We start from the raw sequence: 22537 nt of genomic DNA on the forward strand, positions 1-22537 counted from the left end.
GTGGTCGGGCTCGCGAGCCGCATCCGGCTCTTTAGCCACTTGACTGCGGCTCGCGACTTGTCTACAGCAGGGGTGCCCAACCTGCTTCCCTTCTCACTGCCCTCCCCCAAGCCACTGCCGCCATCAGGGAACAGGCCGGATCTCCCTGCTTCTCTTCCCCGTGGGGCTGACCAACTCTCGCCACCCAATGTCAATTCTGATGTTGTAGAGGACGTTCCAGGCCAGCCAATCGCTGCCTGGCTGGCCCAGAACGTTCTCTCCGATGTTAGAATTGACGTCGAGTGGCGCGAGTTGGTTGGCCCCATGGGGAAGAGAAGCAGGGAGAACTCAGTGCCGGCCTGTTCCCAATGGCGGCGGTAGCAGTCTATTCCCCGGAGGTGGTGGCAGCATGTTTCCCAATGGTGGTGGCATGGGGGAGGGCAGGGAGAAAGAAAGAAAGGGGGTGGGACAGGGAGCCAGAAAGAAAGGGGGCAGGGTGAAACAAAGAAAGAAAGAAAAAAAATGGGGCACAGAGAGAGAGAAAGACAGACATAGAGAAAGAAAGGGGGCATGGAGAGAAAAAGAAAGAAGGGGGCAGGGTGAAACAAAGAAAGAAATGGGGCATGGAGAGAGAGAAAGACAGACATACAGAAAGAATGGGGGCATGGAGAGAGAAAGAAAGAAGGGGCAGGGTGAAATAAAGAAAAAGTTTGGGGAGGGAATGAGGTCTGGAGGAGAGGAAGCATACAGGAGGCTGAAAAGAAGGGAAGAAATATTGGATGCACAGTCAGAAGAATAAAGTGCAACCAGAGACTGATGAAATTACCAAACAAAGGTAGGAAAAATGATTTTATTTTCAATTTAGTGATCAAAATGTGTCTGTTTTGAGAATTTATTTATGCTGTCTATATTTTGCACTATGGCCACCTTTTAATAAACCGAAATAGCGGTTTTTAGCGCAGAGAGCCTATGAGCGTCGAGAGCAGTGTGGGGCATTCAGTGCAGCTCCCTGCGCTAAAAACCGCTATCGCAGTTTAGTAAAAAGGGAGGGGGTATATTTGTCTATTTTTGTATAGTTGTTACTGAGGTGACATTGCATAAAGTTATCTGCCTTGACCTCTTTGAAAACCCGTGGAATATAAATGATAATTAACATTTTCTCTGCGTACAGTGTGCTTTGTGTTTTTAAAATTTTATTGTTGGGAGATCATTTTGACTTGGACATGAAGGTAAGGGGGAGGGAGGGAGGGGAGCTGCTGAAAGACATCTAGTAATCCTTGCAGGCTTGCCTGTGCAGGGAATTATTTTTGTAAAATCATGTTTTGTTATGTGACTGGCATTATTTAGACTTTAATTTCTATGAATGAATAGAATGAAAATGATATAAAATTACTTGCTTGTTTTTATGTGCATTCACTGAAGGAAAGTGGAGAGAGAGTGGGCTGAGGATGCTGAAGGAAAATGGGGAAGAGAGAGTGGGGAGAAGGAACACCAGGGAAGGGAGAGGAAAGAGATGCCAAGACCATGGGAGTAAAGGAAAGGAGCTACCAGACCATGGAAGGGGGTGAGAGATGTCAGGGGGGAGGGGGAGGAGGCAGATGCCAGACCAGGTGGAAGGAAGGAGAGAAAGGAAGGAGAAGAGATGCTAGATAATGGAGTGGGAGGCAGAGACAGAAGGAGAGGAGAGAGATGCCAGGGCATGGGGGGGAAGGAAGGGAAACTAAAGGAGACCAAATGCCAGACAGAGGGAAAGAAAGGAGAGGAGGTGCCAGAGGGAGAGATAGGAGAGAGATGCCAGGGCATGGGGGGAGAGAAGGGAAGGAGATAGAGATGCCAGACCATGGGGTGGAGTGGGAAGGAAGGAAGGAAAGGAGAAGAGAGAGATGCCAGAGCATAGGGGAGGGGGTGAAGCCAAAATGAATCATGTACAAAGGAGAGAAAGGGCACAGGACATACAGTTTATTGAAAGGACATAGAAAGAGGGAAGATGCCATATGGAACAGAGAGAGGGTGGACAGTGGATGCAAGGGGCAGAGAGAGGGTAGACAGTGGATGCAAGGGGCAGAGAGAGGGTGAACAGTAGATGGAAGGGGTAGAGAGAGAGAGGGCACAAGCTGGGTGGAAGGGGCACAGAGAGGGCAGATGTTGCATGCAAGGGAGAGAGGACAAAGGCTGTATAGAAAGAAGAGAGCAAAGAGAAGATGATTAAAGCAGAAATGACAAAAGGTAGAAAGATTTTTTTGTTTCTTTACTTAGAATCAAGTAGTATTGTAACTGTATTGATAAAATTTTATAAATAGGAAATGGAAATAAGGCAATTTTTTGGACTAAACCCTCTTTTCCTCAGGTCAAGGCAGGATACCATAACAGTACTGTTCTGAAGAAAGATTTAGCCTCTGAAAGCTAATTGAAAAATGGATTAGTCCAATAAAATGGTATTTTCTTATTTCTCATTATTTGTTTTATTTTTATTTGTTAATTTGTAAAGTGGTGATTGTTATGTATCAGTTTTTTCAAATTTACATCTACTATCTATATTTTGCACAGTATTAGAGGATATGTGTTACTGTTTTTGTGGTGTTGCATTGTATGCAGAGTCTGGTTTACTGGCGGTTCAGTTTAACTTTTGTCTACATATTTCTATTTTTAGTTTGTGATTATTCCATATTGGGCGAGGGTGTATATCTGTTCTGTGTGTATGAAAAGGACATAGTTTTCAGTTGGCATTGACTGCAGGATCAATTGACTGTGCGGGATCTGGCTTGTTTAGTTTTACAATATATGTGTTGGTGTTCTAGTGCTCACTAGAGTATTTAAGATGCTGCCTTTTCCTAGGTACACTCTTGTTGTGCGATATGTGGATTGTTACTAAAAATAATTTTTCATATAGATGGGGGGGGTGTCAAAAAATGATGGGCCCCGGTACACTAATGACTGTCATGACCTGGATCATTTTGCAAGTGGGAAGAGGAGGATTGTGAGAAACTGCTTAGTCTCCTGGTGATTACAAGGCCAGATCTCAGTCCCAACAAATAAATACTGTTTATGTAGGCATTCTTATGAAAATCTAGGCATGCACTGACCGCTCCCCCTTACATACATATTCATCATAGTCTGTTGATAAATCAACTAAAGGCCAACATATCTGAAGCCTAGTAGCTATTTGGCAACCTACCAATAAATTGATAGACAAATCATTTTATGGTTACCAGCAACCACAGAATTTATCTTAAGGTTCGATGGAACATTGCTGTTCACCTGGCTAAATGGATGATGATGTGGAGGGGCATAATCAAAAGAAACGTCTAAGTCTGTTTTGGGCCTAAGTCACTAGTCAACCAAAGTTGGCAGTGTCTAAAGTCCATTCTCAAAAAATATATCCAAAATATTTTTCTTTTCAACAATCGTCTAAATATATGTCCAGCCGTTTGGTCGGCCACACCGCTAAGTTCTCTGTCTTTATACTCTATTCTTGTCCAAAAATTCATCCAAGTCAAAAACGCCTAGAACAAGACCTTTTGGATGTTGGACGGGCCAGCAAAGTGATGGACTGGACACCCAGACATGACAACACAGTAGTGGGGCACCTTACAGGGCACAGCTGCGAACTTCACAAAAAGGGTTCCATATACAAATCTCACCACAACTCCCTTATAGGTCATGGTGAGCCCCCCAAAAACCTACTAGGCCTACTTGTCTACAACCCCAATATCCCCAGGCTACTTAAGCCACCTCTGTGCTACTCTACTAGGCTTTCCTATGCCAGGTGCTGAGGTTCTGGAGGCAGATATGTAAAATTTTTATTATGATTGTTATGGCGGGGGGGGGGCAGTGATCACTGGGGGAGTATGTGGGGGACTGTACTTTGTGTTTGTAGTGGTTATCTGGTCATTTTGGATACCTTTTTGCCACTTAGACCTGGTTTTCAATCGCTTAAGTTGCTACGTTAAGTTCTGTCTGGGCAGCCTCATTAAACTTTCGGTTATACTTGGAGTATGACTATGTCTAAGTCGGCCCAGATCCTGCCCAAATCCCACCCTCACCACTCCTCCTAAAACACCCCTTTTAGCTCTGGGTGTACAGCAGCACTGAAAAGGCCTAAGTTGTTTTTAAATACTTCTATAACCCAGTTCAATTATTGGCACTTGGACAACTTGTCTTACTGATCACACAAGTGCCGATTTAGGCCAGTTTTTAGACGTATTTCCATTTCAATTATGAGTCCCATTCTGTCTTTTAGGACTGAGTGGGAGGCAGATGTTAAAATACCTGTATATGTTTTCCCTCTCCCACATTTTTTCCAAAGTATACATATCAAGATCCTTAAGCCTGCCCTCCTATGCTTTATGTTGAAGACCATTGACCATTTTAGTAGCTGTTCTCGGGACCAAATCTTCGGTGTATTTGCTGTGGCAACATTGCTACTTTGGCTTTGTAAGAGGGGCACTAAATGAGGTCTTATACATGGACATCATCATCTCATTTTTCCTACTGGTTATTCTTCTCCCTTTGCACCCAAGCATCCTTCTTGCTTTTGCTGTTGCCTTTTCTACCTGTTTAGCCACCTCAAGATCATCACATATGATTACACCCACTTTTGTACTGTTCCCTTGAGTTTTTGCAGCACTAATGCATGACTCTGCATTTTTTTCATCATTAAATCTTAGCTGCCAAATTCTTGACCATTCTTCATGCTACATTAGATCCTTCCTCATGTTGTTTCCCCCAATCATAGGTATCTATCTACCTTATTGCAGCATTTGGTATAATCTGCAAATAGGCAAGCCTTACCATGCATATTTGCTTTATTGTTGGAATGAGTACATATACAATTTTAGAAAAGCCCTTTTCTGGCTTATAAAAGAGGTTTTTCATGCAGAAACTGGGGCAGTATCCTGTTTCCTGGGACGGTACCCAGTATCCTGTTTCCAACAGTGGCCAACCCAGCCCTTTTAATAATTTTAATTACCCTTCTCTGAACCTTTTTAAGACCATTATATCTTTTTTGAGATAAAGCGACCAGAATTGCACACAGTGATACCAAGGTATTATAACATTTTCATCTTTGTTTTCCATTCCTTGCCTGATAATTCCTAACATTCTATTTGCTTTCTTAGCCATCGCCACCGCACACTGAGCTGAGGGTTTCAAAGTATCTTCAACAATGACACCTAGATCATTTTCCTGGGCGGTGACTCCTAAGGTGGAACCCTGCATTACGTAGTTATAATTTGAGTTCCTCTTTCCCATATGCATCACTTTGCACTTCCTCACATTAAATGTCATCTGCCATTTTGATGCCCAGTCTCCCAAGGTCTTTTTGCAATTTTTCACAATCCTTTTGTGATTTAACAACTTCGAACAACTTTGTTTCATCTGCAAATTTAATTTGATTCTATAAAACAAATACTAAAGTATACAGATTCTAAACTACAGTATATGCAAATTCTGAATAGTCATACATTTGTTAGCAATGTACTTACCCGTCAAGTTGTCATTTAGTGGACAATTACTCCATGGCAGTGGTTCTTGGAAAGAGTTGAAGAAATACCACATCACCCAGGCAATTATAGTGTTATAATATAAGCCAACAAGAAACGATACAAACATTGATGCTATACCTAATACAGATAGAAAAACTTGGTATTAGAAATATATAGTAATATACTATATCAAACTGAGGGCCCCTTTTATAAAGCCATGATAGCATAGCTGGTTTTAAGAAAGGTTTGTACAGTTTCCTGGAGGAAAAGTCCATAGTCTGTTATTGAGAAAGACATGGGGGAAGCCACTGCTTGCCCTGGATCGGTAGCATGGAATCTTGCTACTCTTTGGGTTTTGACCAAGTTCTAGTGACCTGGATTGGCCACCATGAGAACCAGTGAGGCTATTCTTATGTTCTCCTGCAGCAAAAGCACCGAAGCCCATAGGAACTGAGTGAGCTTCGGTGCATTTGCCACAGGAGAACCATTACTATGGCCTTGTATAAAGAGCCCTAAGACTCATCATGCACTTAGACTACTTATACATTATAGTAATTTTTCATAAAATGGAATGTAAAGATTAACATAGTTTTAGCAAGGATTTCTAGATTCTGTGTTAAAAAATTTTCTAGTAGAAAAATCCACTGCCTTAGGTACTACATCGAAATATTCAAACGCTCAGCTAATAGCATGCATTTTTAGATAGAGCCTCACGTTAACTAATAAAATATATTAGAATTTCTATACCAATTAGGAATTTTCAAAAGGACTTTTACATATAAATGAAAAGTTTACCCTTTAGAGTTGTCCTATGCCCTCAGAGGGGAAAAAGGACACATGCCGCTAACAGCATGTACACATTTTCCAGCAGGGACAAATGAAAGGGTTGAGGATATACGAGAATGTAATAGTGCAGCTTGCAAAAAAATACCACAAACCATGTTAGCAGAAAAAAAATATACCAGCCTAAAACTGGGGTTATTTTACCATCCCAGAGCACCAGGCTACAAAGCCACAACCCGAAGCTCCAGCTGGCATCATAAAGGTCCTGCATGTCAATGTTGCCAGGTCCGCGGTTTTCTCACCCAATTGGGCTGCTTTCAAAAGCTGATTGTGGGACATTTTGAGCAGTTGTGGGTTGCAGTATTTTAGACTGGTTTCTGATCTGTCACTAATTTGGGCTGCATGAAATTTTTATTAAATTCTCGACTTTTCTATCTGAGCAATGGATGGTTCAATGATCCACAAAGCCATAAGGTACTATAGTGGGCATTGAACCCTGGTTCTCAAACCACTAAACTATTAGGCTTTGGCAATCCAAATATTAGATCACTAATCCAAGTTATTTATTTATTTCAAAATTTATATTCCACATATCCAACAATTCTATGCTGATTACAAAATAATATAATAAAATCACAAAAAACATAACAAAAGACAAACACAATAATGCAGCAAAACATAAAACCTCAAAACACCAAATCCCAAAACACAGTCTTTCCCCCAAACCGTCACCCTCTATACTTTAAAAAAACAAAAACCATGATCTGCAACAAAGGAAAAATAAACAGCAGCTTAAACAGCCTATTCAGATTTATATGTGCGTACAAACAATAGTCTTTAATTCCTTCCTAAACTGCAGCACATTTGTAGCATGTCTCAAATTTGGCGGTTGTATATTCCAACAGGTTGGTCCCTGTACAGAAAACATAGTTTTACGTGCCCCTGCACGTGCCCTTACACTCAAAGGAAGGAACGTCCAGGCACAATGTATCCATGGATCGAAGGTAACCGCTTTGGCTGATATAGATGCAAAAGTGAGTACAGCATCTTTGGAAAGTCATCATTCAAGAGTTTGAAAATTATGCACAGCATTTTAAATTCAATGTGCTCCTGGATTGGTAACCAGTGTAATTCTCTCAGGACTGGGGTAATATGCTCATATCTGAGAACATTGGCAATAACATGAGCAGAAGCATTCTGCGCAAGTTGTAACTCCCTAGCAACGTACTTTGGTAAACCTAAATGCAGCCCATTACAATAGTCAAAAACAGGAGTCAACAGCATCACAATTGTAGTTCTAAAGTTCTCAGCAGACAGAAATTCTCTCAATCTGCGCAATAGTCGTGGCTTAAAAATAGCATACAACACCACAGATTTTATTTGTGGCTTAAATGATAATGGTGAGTCCAGTATGACTCCCAGATATCTGCACTGCCCGCATTACTAAGATGTCCACATTGGCCAAAACAACCACCAAGAGGAAAACCAACAAATATTTTCCCCATCCAATACACAAAAACTCTGCTTTCAACACATTCCGCTTCAGTTGATTTCCCTTTATTTATTAACAATGTAATGAAAAGTTGTCTATTCAATAATGGTATATCTTTCAACCAGCATTTAAAGTGTCATGAGCTAGCCATAAAAGAATTAACAGAACAGGACCATAACAAGCTCTGACCACTGTCACCTTCCGCCAGTTACACTCAATCAGCAATCATTAACAAGACCGTCCACCACCTCCTACCATTTGTACTCACCATGCCACCAATCCCATCTGCCCTCAGGAAATTTACCAAGTAATTTACGAAAACCACCCACCAAGAGCAGTAGCTGCAGCCATCGCTGACCTCTTCCCAATCAGGGTCCATAGAGCAACTCTTTTAAGATCTCCTATTTACTTTTTCACAAAGTCGTGGAGGGGCATAATCAAAAAAAGCGTCTAAGTCCCCTTTTGGCCTAAGTCCTTAAACGTTCAACGCAGAAGCAGGGAAAGTTTCCATAACCAAAACAAACATCCTTGTTTTGATTATGGCCTTCCTCTGCCTAAATGCCCAATCTTCATTACATCTACAAGTACACCTACACGACGTCTACACTTTTTAGCCATAATGAAACAAAAAAACGCCTAAGCCCCAAACGTCCAACAGAAGGGCTTTTAGGCGAAGGAGAAGCCAGTCCTTCGCCTAAAAGCTGGATTCTGTAACCGGTGTCTGTCAAAAACAACACCGGTTACAGAATCCCCCCCCATAACCATCCAGGCAGGAGGGTGCCCATGTCAAACTGCGACCCCCCCAACCCTCCCGACAACATCGGAGCAAGAGGGAGCATTGGGGCAGGAGGGGCCTAAGGCTCCCGTGCATATTCTGATTGGCCCAGGCGCCTTAGGCCCCACCTGTGCGTGAGCCTTTGGGACGGCTGGGCCAATCCGGCCCCATTCTGCCAGTGGCTGTCTGCCGGACAGGCGGGTTTGGGCACCCATCTGTCCGGCCAACTGGAAAACAGGTACGGGGAAGGGGGGTGGGGGTGTGGGGGTCGTGGGGTCAGCCTGGGGGGTCGCGGGTCGGCTGGGGGGGCGATCGGGGGGTCTGGGGGGCGGTCATTGGGGGGAGGGGGGTTGCATCGAGGGTAGGAGGGCCTGGGATCCCTCCTGCTCGTAATGTAGTGCGGGGTGGGGATAGGGGGGGTCGCCTGGGCCAAGAGGGCTTGGGCTCCCTCCTGGCCCGAATGTGTCGCGGGGTGGGGGGTCGCCTGGGCCAGAAGGGCTTGGGCTCCCTCCTGGCCCGAACGTGTCGCGGAGTAGGGGGTCGCCTGGGCCAGGAGGGCTTGGTCTCCCTCCTGGCCCAAATGAGTCACGGGGGGGGAGTCGCCAGGGCCAGGAGAGCTTGGGCTCTCTCCCGGCCTGATGTTAATTGCAAGGGGGGGTGATGGATCGCGGCAGGAGAGATGCCTCATCTCCCCTACCACGATGCCATCACTCCTCTACTGGAACTTCCGAGACCCGCGGCAGGAGAGATAGGGCATTTCTCTTGCCGCGGGTCGCAGCAGTTCCGGTAGAGGAGTGATGGCATCGCGGTAGGGGAGATGAGGCATCTCTCCTGCCACGATGGTTGCGGTTGGTAGGCTGTCGGGCCGCTGAACTAATGGCGCCAGCGGCCATCAGCTCAGTGGCCCCCTTTTCAGCACTTAGACCTGGTTTGACTACGTCTAAGTCGAAAAAGGTCTAAGTGCCGACTAGGCAACCTGTAAATGTTTTGGTTATACCTGTTGTACGTCTAGATGTAGGTCGGCCCACCTCCCGCCCACTGCCCGCCCTTTCCCCTCCTCTAAACACACCTCTTTTCTCTCTGTACGTCTAGAGGCAGGGGAAAGGCCTAAGCTGTTTTTAGATACGTCTAAAAACCAGCTTTGGTTATGGGTACTTGGACAATCAGGCTTTTTGATCATCCAAGTAGCCATTTAGGACACTTTTTAGACGGGTATTTTTTTTTTTATTATTACCCCCATAGCCTCCAAGTTATGGCCACAGTATGCTCTCACACAATTAAGTCTCAGTATGTTTATCATCCTCCAGTGGAATATGAAGAAAAACATTGGGCTGGTTTTGGGCTGCTTTTTCAAGGTAAACAGATGGGATTATTATAAAGTTTCTGGCAACCCTGCTGCCTGTGCTTCCCCAATCCTTGGAACCCATCTCCCCCTCAATAAAGTCATCCCATCCCAATCCTCCCAATTAATGCATCACCCTGACCCTACGCCCCCCCACACCTCTGATCAAGGCATCCTCTAATCAAAGCATCCCTCCTCCCATATAAATCTGAATCCTTGTGATTGTTCCAAAAGTACCATTATGATCCGGGCTCTGGTATTATATGGCATTTCACCTCTGCTTGTGAAGACTTTGAAAATGCTCTCTGTCCTCTTGATGTGAGACTTTTTTATTATTCAACTTATTATACTGTTTACTGACAGCACGTTTGCACTTGCACCTGCACTTTGTAATATGGAGGTTGGATTTGAACTCTAATCTGTTTGGGATGTTGGTTTTTTTTATTTTTTCCTTTCTGGATGACCCACAATCATCTTGCTTGCTTTATTCCTCGTGGACATTATTCCAGGAAGACTTCGAACTTTCAAGCTAAGTGATTTATGAACTTTTGATTACAGCTATATTTATATATCATTGTATGATTTTTTTGTGTGGCCTTTTCCAGCTTGGTTTGATAGTGCTTGTTATATGTTATATTGTTGTTATATTTTGTCTGGTTTGTTTGTAGTGTTTGTATGGTGTTCTGTGTATGCTATTCTATGAAAATTTTGTGATATTTTTGTAAATTTTAAATTAATAAATATGTACAATTTTTCTAACTTTGTAATTTGAGTACATTTCTCTGATATTATTGTATTTTTCTGTGGTATATACTCTTGAGGGATTTCTTTTCCTTATTTTTGAGATTCACTTTTGAATCCCGTTGTTTATTGGTTGTAGCTCTCTGTTTTATTTTTTGATTATATGTTAAAGATCATATTAAAGCCACATAATTGCAGGATCTACAGGGTAAGGAAGAGGCACTGTGGATCAATCTGGAAAGAGGGAATGGAAAATATGTTTATATAGGTGTAATAAACAGGCCTCCTTCACGGATAATGATGAAGCCATGCTAGGTCTGCTTTGCCCACCAGGATACCAAGCTCTAGCCTGCTCTCACACTGACAGTAGAGGAGGAGGCATAGTTGCTATCATTAAATCTAAACTCAACCCAAGATTAGATGCAATCACACTAATGCTTCATCTTCTCAACAGGTCACAACAGAGATCTCACCACCAACAGAGAGTTCCCCATTCTCCAATGACCATCTTAGATGACCTTCTATCCATCCTTGGGAAAGTGGCCATCACCAATAACCAGATTATCATACCAGGAGACTTTAATTTTACAGACTACCCAGATGAGACTGGATCCCCAGCAGACTTCATCACGTCACTCTCGGACCTAGGCTTCCATCAAATAGTCCGTTCACAGACTCACTCCGCGGGCCACACCCTAGACCTAATCTTTATTCAGAAAGATGCATCACTCATCACAGAAGCTCATAGCAGATGATTCCCCAATTTGCTTCCCTGAAAAACATGTCAAGCTTGGGTTGTTTCTCCCATTCTATCAATCTGTACTACAGTTCCTGTTGTTGAAACAAATTTTCTGGCAACAGTAAAGATCCCTTACCAGCTAACTTGTGAAAGACTGATTTTGCTCTTCCTGACCCACTTAGATTAATATTTAATGCTTGCTCTGGAATGGTACTTTTCTTCACAGACTAAAGGAATCTTTAGTTCATCTAATATTTACAAAGAATAATTTGGATGTTAATTATCCTAGTTCTCACTTGCCTATTTCTACTCTACCTTTTCTGGGGAAAGTTATTGAAAAATCGGTGGTGGTCCTGTGGCAGGACTGGGCTATAATATAAGATATTCTGGACTCTTGTCAAATAAACTTTTGGCCAGGACATGGGTCAAAGACTGCTTTGGAGATATTAACAGATTATCATGTGAAGAAGTTTGAACCATGCTAATGATTTATTGACCTTGCTCGATCTCTCTGCTGCTTTTTAGCACTGTGATTCATGAGATTTTACAGAGGCATCTCTAGTGCCATGGTGTTAGAAGCTAAGCCCCTTGCATGGCTTAAGCCTTTTTTGTCATTAAGATCTCAATGCCTCTAATATTTTATAACCAGTAACACCTCCAGAGCCACAATGATTTTTTAACTGCTTTGGAGAAATATAATTCCAAGAACCATCACCAAGCAGTACAATAGTAAAATATTCTAATTCTATAAATTTGTTTATATTTTAAGCAGTTTCTTCAGATATATCCCCTCCAGCCTGTTATAGTTCAAACATGGCTGAACGATTTCTCTCTGGCATATCATTGAATCTGCTTTTTAAAATTATTTTTTAATTAAAGTGCTTCTTGTGCAAAATATAATTTTATAAAACTTCTCAATAATTTAATCAGCAGTTGTCTTTTGTCGTTAATTTTTTGTTTATTTCGATGCACATCCAGGACATGGTGGGAGGGAGGGGGGATTTCTCTTTTGTTTATTCCTTGATTGAATGTATTAGAAGGGAGGGGGGTATTTTTTCTGCATTGCTATTGATTGAATATAAGTGCTTATTTTGATTATTAATGTTTGTATAATTTCCTGCACTTTGTATTGGTCTTGAAAACTTAATAAAGATTTTAAAAAAATAATAATAATTAAATCAGCAATAATTTGATCGCTAAGAAAACCATTCAATAGTTTTTTTGTTTTACTTAGTTTAATTGCTGCTTCACTGTCAGCTGGAGGGGGCATATCTGAAGAAAATGCTTAAAATATAAAAAAAATCTATAGAATTAGAACATTTTACAATTGTACCACTTGGTGATGGTTCTTGGAATTCTAATGTTTTATATGCATAAGGTATTCAGTATGGGTCCTGCAAAAGCTAGGATCCTGCCACTCTCTCTTCACCCTTGCTGCTTGTAAGCATCATTCTCTCTCCTTCTATTCAAGCCATTTATAACACTTCTCTAACAAAGTCCCTTACTTCCCTTAGCCCATCTACACCATCCTCTATTCCCCCCAACTTTTTCATTTTCCCCTAATTTCTTCCCCCCTCCCCTTCTTGTTCTCTTCCCCCCTCCATACACCCTCTGCCCTTTTAATTTTTTTCTTCCTACATATGAATAATTTGATATTTTATATTCAGGGCAGAGAATTTAATAGCTTCTTGCCTGCTTCACTCCCTAAATCTTTTTAGCCTTTTCTGCTTCTCATTTTCCCTTGACCCAGCCTTCTATTTCCCTCTGCTCCCCTTCAAGTTCCAGTGTTCTTTTCCCTAGCTAGTTGTCGTTTCATGCAGGTTTGGCTCACTCATCCCTTTACTGATTCCCACTTCCTTTTATTTGTAGAAGTAACTCATCTTCAATTTGTAACTTTTCATTGACCACAGGCTTAGATCATTTCTCAGCCCTGCTTTCCTTGGTTCCAGGCTTCCAAGCACATTCCTGTTTTTTAGGACTGGCTCACCATCCCCTTTTGTACTGTAGCAGTTCCCCTGGCACTCACAGATTCCAGGTCAACAGCCATCTTTCTGCAGATTCCACATCAGATTCTTTGTCACATGCTTAACTTGAGCTCTAAAAGCTCAGCAAAGATCAGAGTTTGAAACATGCTGAATGGGAAAACATGTTCTAGCAGCCCAGGACATAGGAGTGTGCACTCATCCTAAGCCACTGTGGCCTAGATGCACTAAACGCTCCAATCGTGTACTGACCGAATTTGCTGACCCAATGTTCAAAACGGCTCACCGCGTGGTTTTCCGTATGTTCGTACATTCTCTGGCTCTGGCATCAAATGACCTTATTACTATTAAAATGAGGTCATTAATATTAAAACGAGCCATCTGATCGATGGCATAACATTACAATGCCATAGGTGGATTGCTAATACAGACCTATAAAAAATGAAAGGTCTAACTGTTACCAACAGGTCTGATATGTTTTTTCATTTTTGTTCTCTATGGGCACAGATGTATGTGTGTAACACACACACAATAACTGCCCCATAAAAAAAGTCCAGCCCCTGCCCCCACCTATGACTGCTTCCTCCCGCTGCCCCCCCCAAAAAAAAAAAACTTCCCGGAACAAAAATAGAGGCATGAGGTATACCCACTCCCTCCTGCTGCTACAGCCCCCCCCTAAACAAGCTGAACCAACCCCCTCCCTGCCAGGACCCCCCCACCCCATATTTTAATAAAAATCAGCAGGAGGGATGAACCCCCCTCCTCCGCCAGGACCCCTCCTCCCCTCTTCTTCCCTTCCCCACTCCCTGTACTTTACCAAAAATCTAATCAACCCCGTCGAATCCCCAAACCCCTGACACTCCTGACAACCCCCCCATCCAATTGGCAGGAGGGATGCCCACTCTTCCAAAATGGCAGGCCTTCCCCTTCCTGGTGCATTCTAGTATACACCGGGGAGGGGCCTAAGGCTCTGATTGGCCAAGTCATATAAAATGCCTTAGGCACCTGGGCCAATCAGAGCTTAAGGCCCCTCCCCAGTGCATCCCAGAATGCATCAGGACAGGGAAGGCCCGTCAGCTAAGGGGAGTGCCAAATATATATATAAAGCTTCCCTGTGTATTTTCTCACACTTGGCAAGAATGTAGTTAAGTTCAATTATTCATTTAAAGAAAAAGTATGTTCAGTGGTCTCCATTTTTCTGTACAGGACAAGCCCCAAATGTAGCCTCACCATCCAATCATAGCTTGGAGGATCCAAGCAGATAGATGATTCAACTTCTTTGAAATTGTAAAGTTGGTTTTTTTTTTTTTTTATATTCTTTATTCATTTTCAAGATTACATTAAGTGTTAAAATATACTCACTGACAATTACAAGTACGATACTCAACGTTCAAAGAACTATATGCTGTGATTGGATGGTGAGGCTACATTTGGGGCTTGTCCTCTACAGTGGTCTCCTTGTCTCTGAGCATACTTTTTCTTTAAATGAGTAATTGAACTTAACTACATTCTTGCCAAGAATGAGAAAATACACAGGGGAGCGTTATATATATTTGGTGCACATTAGTATTAACTCTTCATTTCATGAAAGAAAGATCTTCCCTTATCTTGTGAATTGACTGTGTCAGCTAGGGGGAGTGGGCATCCCTCTTGACAGCCATCTCCTAAAGGTATGCGAGGGGGTTCGGGCGGAGTCAGGGGGAATGTTGAGGAGTGTCGAGGAATGTCAGGTGAGTGTCTTCGGGGTGTTGAGGAGTGTTGGGGATCGACGGGGCCAGTGGGCATCAAGGGGGGTTCAAGGAGTGGTGGGGGAGGCATTGAGCATCCCTCCTGCCGCAGACAGTATCGGGTGCAGCTTTAGGAATGGCAATGGGATGAATTGGGCATCCCTCCAGCCGGCCAAGTTTGCGGTGAAGGGGGTGTTCCCTGCTGCAGCCCCTCAGCTGATCGCAGCAGGGGGATTCCATTGTAGCGATCAGCTAATGGGAAGTGATCAAACACGTTTCTCTAACCAGCACTTGTGACATAGGCGCCTGTTAGAGAATCAGGCCAGTTAGGCGGGATCTCAAAAGTCACTTAGGCGGCTGCTGAGATTGGACGTCCTAAACAGAATCAGACCCCTAGTGTTTTGGCAGCCTGCTGAGAACAAAGCCGAATTCAAATCCTGCTTCTTCTTCTGATACTGCTTGTTAATCTTAGGCAAGTCAGGTACAAAACTTAAGATTGTAAGCCCCCTGGAGCCTGGGCCTACAAGAAATACTTGTCAAGCTCGGATATGGGAAATTTAGTAATTAAATCTTAAAAATAAAATTCAAACAATTGAGCAGTTCTAAAAACTAATGCAAAATCTAAGTGTGCCTATAAATGCTCAGTCACTGCTCTGTTACCATAGGCAGCATTACCACATGTGAGGGCTGCTCAAAAAGTATCAGACCTTAATTTTTCTTGCGTAAACAAATAAAGCTAGGGAGGCATGGTTTGGTGGACGTATGTAGGCAACCTTAATGCACATGCTTGAATTTTTTGCCGCCTACAGAAGCTATCAATCGCCGGCAAACTGCCGATGAGTGAGGAAGTGTAAGCGAGCGCCGTCCGATTTTGTTTTTGATAAAATGACAGAAAAAGTTGAACAATGCTACTGCATTAAATTTTGTGTAAAGCTTGGCAATTCCCAAGTGGAAACAATCCGCAAGATTCAACAGGCCTTCAGGGATGAATCAAAAGGCACCACACAAATAACGCAGTGCTACAACCGCTTCAGAGATGGCCGCACATTAGTGGAGAGTGAAGCACGTTCTGGTAGGCCCTCAAAATCCAGAAATGAGATCGTCATTGACCAAGTGAGGACCCTGGTGTTGCAGGATCGTCGAATCACGATCAGAGAAGTTGCAGATGAGGCGAGCATCAGCGTTGGATCCATTCATTCCATTTTGACTGAGGATTTGGGCATCAGGAGAATTTCAGCAAAGTTCATGCCAAAGCTGCTAACGATCAAGCAGAAGCAACTCTGTTTGGAGATCACACAGGACATGCTGGAGACTGTGAACAGTGATCCCAACTTCCTCAGCACAGTGATCACTGGCGATGAGTCGTGGGTTTATGGATACAACCCAGAAACCAAGTTGATGTTATCACAATGGAAGCATTCAACATCCCGGAGGCCAAAAAATGCAAGGAAGGTCCGCAGCAATGTCAAAGTCATGCTGACCGTCTTCTTTGACTCCAGTGGTGTGGTTCATCATGAGTACGCACCACATGGCACATCCATCACCAAGAGGTACTACCAAGAGGTTCTGCATCGCCTTCATAACGCTGCGAGATGCAAATGGCTGGACCTGTGGGCAGCGGGAATTGGCAGCTCCATCACGATAACAAACCTGCCCATTCTTCTCATTTGATGCAGAGTTTCCTGGCCAAACACAACACACCTGTGATTCCTCAGGCTCCCTGAAATGGACCAGATTTCAGTCAAGAGAAGACATCATGCAGAATGCGACGGACCAGTTGCAAGCAATCTCAAAAGAGGCGTTCCAGCGCTACTTCAGACAGTGGCAGAACTATTGGAAGAAGTGTGTGGCATCCCAAGGGGACTACTTTGAAGGAGATTAGTATAAGGGCCAGAGAAGAGCGACTAAAATGGTAAAGGGGCTGGAGGAGTTGCCGTACAGTGAGAGATTAGAGAAACTGGGCCTCTTCTCCCTTGAAAAGAGGAGACTGAGAGGGGACATGATCGAAACATTCAAGATACTGAAGGGAATAGACTTAGTAGATAAAGACAGGTTGTTCACCCTCTCCAAGGCAGAGAGAACGAGAGGGCACTCTCTAAAGTTGAAAGGGGATAGATTCCGTACAAACTTAAGGAAGTTCTTCTTCACCCAGAGAGTGGTGGAAAACTGGAATGCTCTTCTGGAGGCTGTTATAGGGGAAAACACCCTCCAGGGATTTAAGACAAAGTTGAATAGGTTCCTGTTGAACCAGTACATAAGCAGGTAGGGCTGGTCTCAGGGCACTGGTCTTTGACCTGGGGGCCACCGCGGGAGCGGACTGCTGGGCACGATGGACCACTGGTCTGACCCAGGAGTGGTAAATTCTTATGTTCTTACCTGAATACGAGTATTTTTTATGAATAAAGGTCTGATACTTTTTGAATATCCCTTGTATGTCATGTTCCTTTTTTCTGATTCCATGCTGCTCATGTGATTCTATTAACTGGACTACATGGTTCATGAAACAACTATTTTCACAATGGAGTGCACAAGTACAGAGTTGCTATAACCAGAACCAGTCATATTGCAGTGGAATAGCCATCTCAGGGAGACTAAGGGCTATGAAGAGGGAAGAAATACAGAGAGAGATCTGAGGCCTAAGAGGAAGAAACTGAGAAAGGAAAATAAAACACAAAACATTAAGCTAAAAAGATGAGCTAGACAACTATTCATTTCAATTTTTTTGCAAGGATAATATTCAAAGCTGTCTTGCAGTTGTGCAGCCCGTTCACCAAGCAATTTTCTAATTCTTACTACAGAATCTACCCTTGAACAGAAGCTGAAAACAGGGAATTTGACAACATGCAAAAATGATTTTGTATGCGTGGTGACATAAAAATGACTTACCCACTCCCTTCAGGTAAGGGTGAATTGAGCTCCATACCCCAGTGGCTCCTTTTCTCAGTCGTTGCCCAATGGCAAATTCAAGATGAAGAAGCGGGATGCCCTCCAAAACCAGCAAGATTAGAAAAGGAATCATGAAAGCTCCTGAAATGCACAGCAAAAAAAGGAAATCTCTTTATAAAGGGAAAATTGCATGAGGATAGGAATAATTTGCAGTAGCTCTAGATGGTTTTATTATTATTACTCTAAGAATACTTGCAGAAAAATTATAAATGAAAGAAACTGTAGGGGTCCTTTTACAAAGCCACGCAAAAAAAAAAATGGCCTGCGCAATTTTTAGCTCTGAGTTACCCACATGCTGAGACCAGTTTTTAGTGTAGCTCTAAAATGGCTGCAATTTGGCTTTCCCTATTAATGGGCATGCACTAATTTTGAAATTAGTGCATGAGCTCTTATCATCACCTATTTTGTAGGTGGTAAGGGCGCCTGCGCTAATCAGTCAGCATGTGCCAATGCCCACATGCTAAGCAATTAGTACAGTACATGCTTAATCTCAACCCCCAAACATGCCCCTGCATTAAAAAATAAAATGTATTTTTAATGCATGGGCGGCATATGCCAAGCCCACAATTAGCATGAGGCTCCTGAGTGCAGACCGCTGGAACCATTTCTAAACAGCAGTTAACACCATGTGTACTTTTAGGCTTGACCTAGCTCAGTGATCCCATCTCTTATCTAAATCAGCTTTTTACGCATGATAATGATTTGTAAAATTCTTCTTAGATATGCAAGTGCAGTATTTGCACTTATTCTCCAAATTTTATAAAGTTGGTGCCTGATTTTACACTTGGGGGGGAATTCTATAAATGCCACTCAAAAATCATCACCGGAAAAATCCTTCACTAAATGCTATTCTATAAAGGGTGTTTCAAGAGGGGCACCCTTTTTAGAAGAGCACTTGGAAAATTCTATAAAAGTGCCTAAAGCTAGGTGCCTAAATAAATAATTTAGGCCCTCTTTTACTAATCCGCAGTAGAGGTTCCTACCAAGGCCTAGAACGCTAAATTCTCTTAACGCTGCTCTGACGCTCATAGGAATTCTATGAGCATTGAAACAGAATTGTAACATTTAGCGCTCTGGGCCGCAGTAGAAACCTCTACTGTGGCTTAGTAAAAAAAAAAAAAAAGGGGGGGTTAATTAGTAAATTGGCTTAAATTTTGAGCTTTAGCAAGCTTATAATTGGAAAAAATAATTGGGTAATAGGTGCCTATCTGCCTATCTTAGGCACGATTCTACAAAAGATAGGTGCCTAATGCAAAATTAGGTGTGGTTAGGGGTGAAGGGCTTAGGTGCCACTAGGTGCGATTCTCTAAAGCAGTGGTTCCCAATCCTGTCCTGGGGGACCACCAGGCCAGTTGGGTTTTGGGGATAGCCCTAATGAATATGCATGAGAGAGATTTGCATATAATAGAGGTGACAGGCATGCATATCTGCTCCATGCATATTCATTAGGGCCTGTCCCTAAAATCCAACTGGCCTGGTGGTCCTTCAGGACAGGGTTGGGAACCACTTCTCTAAAGGACTTAGGCCCAGATTCACTAAGGGCATAGATCCAATCCGATTCGATCTGTGAGGGATTTGATCCGTGTCCGGGAGGCTGATTCATGAATCGCTCTCATGCAAATAAGGGCGATCGGAATCACGCCCCAACCGACCGCCCGGATCACTCTGTAACGATCCCACTGCATGCACAGACCATCTGTAGATGGTCTGTGCATGCTTAAAGAGCAGAGACCTTTTTTTTAACTTTTAACTTTAGCCCGACTCGCACTGAGGGGGAAGGCCAGGGCAGAAGCAAGGCAGTGCTTGGGGCAGATAGCAGGAGAGTCAGGGGCAGAGAGTGCAGGAGATTTGGGACAGAGCAGGGCAAAAGGAGAATCGCAGCAGGAGTCAGGGCAGAGAGCAGGAGATTCGGGGCAGAGCAGGGCGGCAGGAGAATCGTGGCAGGAGTCAGGGCAGAGAGCAGGAGATTCGAGGCAGAGCAGGGCGGCAGAATAATTGCGGCAGAGAGTCAGGACAGAGAGCAGGAGATTTGGGGCAGAGCAGGGCGGCAGGAGATTTGCGGCAGGAGTCAGGGCAGAGAGCAGGAGATTCGAGGCAGAGCAGGTTGGCAGAATAATTGCGGCAGAGAGTCAGGACAGAGAGCAGGAGATTCGGGGCAGAGCAGGGCGGCAGGAGATTTGTGGCAGGAGTCAGGGCAGAGAGCAGGAGATTCGAGGCAGAGCAGGGCGGCAGGAGATTTGGGCAGGAGTCAGGGCAGAGAGCAGGAGATTCGAGGCAGAGCAGGGCGGCAGGAGAATTGCGGCAGAGAGTCAGGGCAGAGAGCAGGAGATTTGGGGCAGAGCAGGGCGGCAGGAGAATTGCGGCAGAGAGTCAGGACAGAGAGCAGTAGATTTGGGGCAGAGCAGGGCAGCAGGAGTATTGCGGCAGAGAGTCGGGGTAGAGAGCAGGAGATTCGGGGCAGAGCAGGGCGGCAGGAGAATTGCGGCAGAGTCAGGGCAGAGAGCAGGAGATTCGGGGCTGAGCAGGGCGGCAGGAGAATCGCGGCAGAGAGTCAGGGCAGAGAGCAGGAGATTCGGGCCAGAGCAGGGCAGCATGAGAATCACGGCAGAGAGTCAGGGCAGAGAGCAGGAGATTAGGGGTAGAGCAGGGTGGCAGGAGAATCACGGCAGAGAGTCAGGGCAGAGAGCAGGAGATTAGGGGTAGAGCAGGGTGGCAGGAGAATCGCGGCAGAGAGTCAGGGCAGAGAGCAGGAGATTTGGAGCAGAGCAGGGCGGCAGAAGAATCACGGCAGAGAGTCGGGGTAGAGAGCAGGAGATTCGGGGCAGAGCAGGGCGGCAGGAGAATTGCGGCAGAGTCAGGGCAGAGAGCAGGAGATTCGGGGCTGAGCAGGGCGGCAGGAGAATCGCAGCAGAGAGTCAGGGCAGAGAGCAGGAGATTTGGGCCAGAGCAGGGCGGCAGGAGAATCACGGCAGAGAGTCAGGGCAGAGAGCAGGAGATTCGGGGTAGAGCAGGGTGGCAGGAGAATCGCGGCAGAGAGTCGGGGCAGAGAGCAGGAGATTTGGAGCAGAGCAGGGCGGCAGGAGAATCGCGGCAGAGAGTTGGGGCAGAGCAGGGTGGCAGGAGAATCACAGCAGAGAGTCGGGACAGAGAGCAGGAGATTCGGGGTAGAACAGGGTGGCAGGAGAATCGGGGCAAAGAGTCGGGGCAGAGAGCAGGAGATTCGGGGCAGAGAGCTTGAGATGCAGTCGGAAACCACTGAACAATTGGTCCCCAGCAGTCGCTTGTTTGTTGATCATCCAGCCCAGTCGGTGTTGCATTTTTTTCACTGCCTTCCTACATTTGAATGCCGTTCCCCCTCATTTGCATGCGTGGATCGGAGGATGATCGGGACAGAGGTAAGTGAATCAGGTCGGAAGGAAATTGGGTCGCAAAGGGGTCGCTAAGTGGTCGGAACTTCATCGGTGGGCTTAGTGAATCTAGCCCTTAAGCGCCTATAATGTAGGCCTTTAAAAACCTGACATATATTACAAGCACCTAAGTTTAATTTAGGCACAATTCTGCAATAGGCGCCTAAGTGTATTTGACAAGAGATAGGCACGTATCCTTTTAGACACCATTTATAGAAATTCTCCCATAAGAGTCAATTCCTATACCCAGTTTGAGTGCTGGTATTTATACCAGCTGAAATCTAGTATAAATGCCAGCAGTCAACTCATTTAAATGATGCTATTCTATAACACTGTGCACTGTTAAATTAGTGCCAATTAACTTTGATAATTAAGGTCAATTAACTGATAGTTACTACTATTAATTATTTCTATAGCACTACCAGACGTATGCAACACTGTACAGAGTCACAAAGAAGACAATTCCTGCTCGAAAGAGCTTACAATCAAAACAAAGAACTGCTAGTTAACCTATTTGTTTGTATGTGCACCTTGGATCCGTGCCAAACTTATGGCATACAAACTTTGGCACCATATATCGAATCTAGGAGTTAGTGTGCAAAGTTGTGTGTGCAATTTAAGAACATTTGAACCTAAGCTTGCCATACTGAAACAGACCAAAGGTCCATCAAGCTCAGTATCGGGTTTCCAACATTGGCTATTCCAGGTCATAAGTGCCTGACAAGATCCCAATAAAGTAAAATAGATGTTATGCTACTTATCCCAGGAACAAGCAGTGGCTTTCAAAAGTCCATCTTATTAAAGGCTTTTAGGAAGTTGCCCAAATCTTTTTTAAATCTTGCTATGCTTTTACCACATTCTCTGGTAATGAATTCCAGAGTTTAATTACATGTTGAGTAAAGAAATATTTTCTCCAATTTGTTTTAAATTTACTATATAACATGACAATTTTATTTATAGAACATAAGAACATAAGAAGTGCTATCTCTGGATCAGACCCTCGGTCCATCAAGTCCAGCGATCCGCACACACGGAGGCCCCGCCAGGTGTACACCTGGCGTAATTTTTAGTCACCCATGTCCTTCTATGCCTCTCGTAGGAGATGTGCATCTAGTTTGCTTTTGAAACCTAGGACGGTCGA

The 22537-nt window shown here is 44.1% G+C and overlaps 1 protein-coding gene across 1 annotated transcript in view; it reads right to left on the reverse strand.

Moving 5' to 3' along the window:
* The window catches only part of LOC117353636 (sodium-dependent neutral amino acid transporter B(0)AT1-like), a 111769-nt gene that overhangs the window by 46722 nt on the left and 42510 nt on the right, over positions 1 to 22537 (reverse strand). Inside the window, exons 2-3 of the mRNA XM_033929806.1 lie at positions 17930 to 18070; positions 5463 to 5600 (exon numbers count right to left, since the gene is read on the reverse strand). Coding sequence (XP_033785697.1) covers positions 5463 to 5600; positions 17930 to 18070 — 279 coding nt within the window. The remainder of the gene's footprint in view (positions 1 to 5462; positions 5601 to 17929; positions 18071 to 22537) is intronic.

Source organism: Geotrypetes seraphini, chromosome 2 (assembly GCF_902459505.1).
Source record: "Geotrypetes seraphini chromosome 2, aGeoSer1.1, whole genome shotgun sequence".
NCBI classification, from domain to species: Eukaryota; Metazoa; Chordata; class Amphibia; order Gymnophiona; family Dermophiidae; genus Geotrypetes; species Geotrypetes seraphini.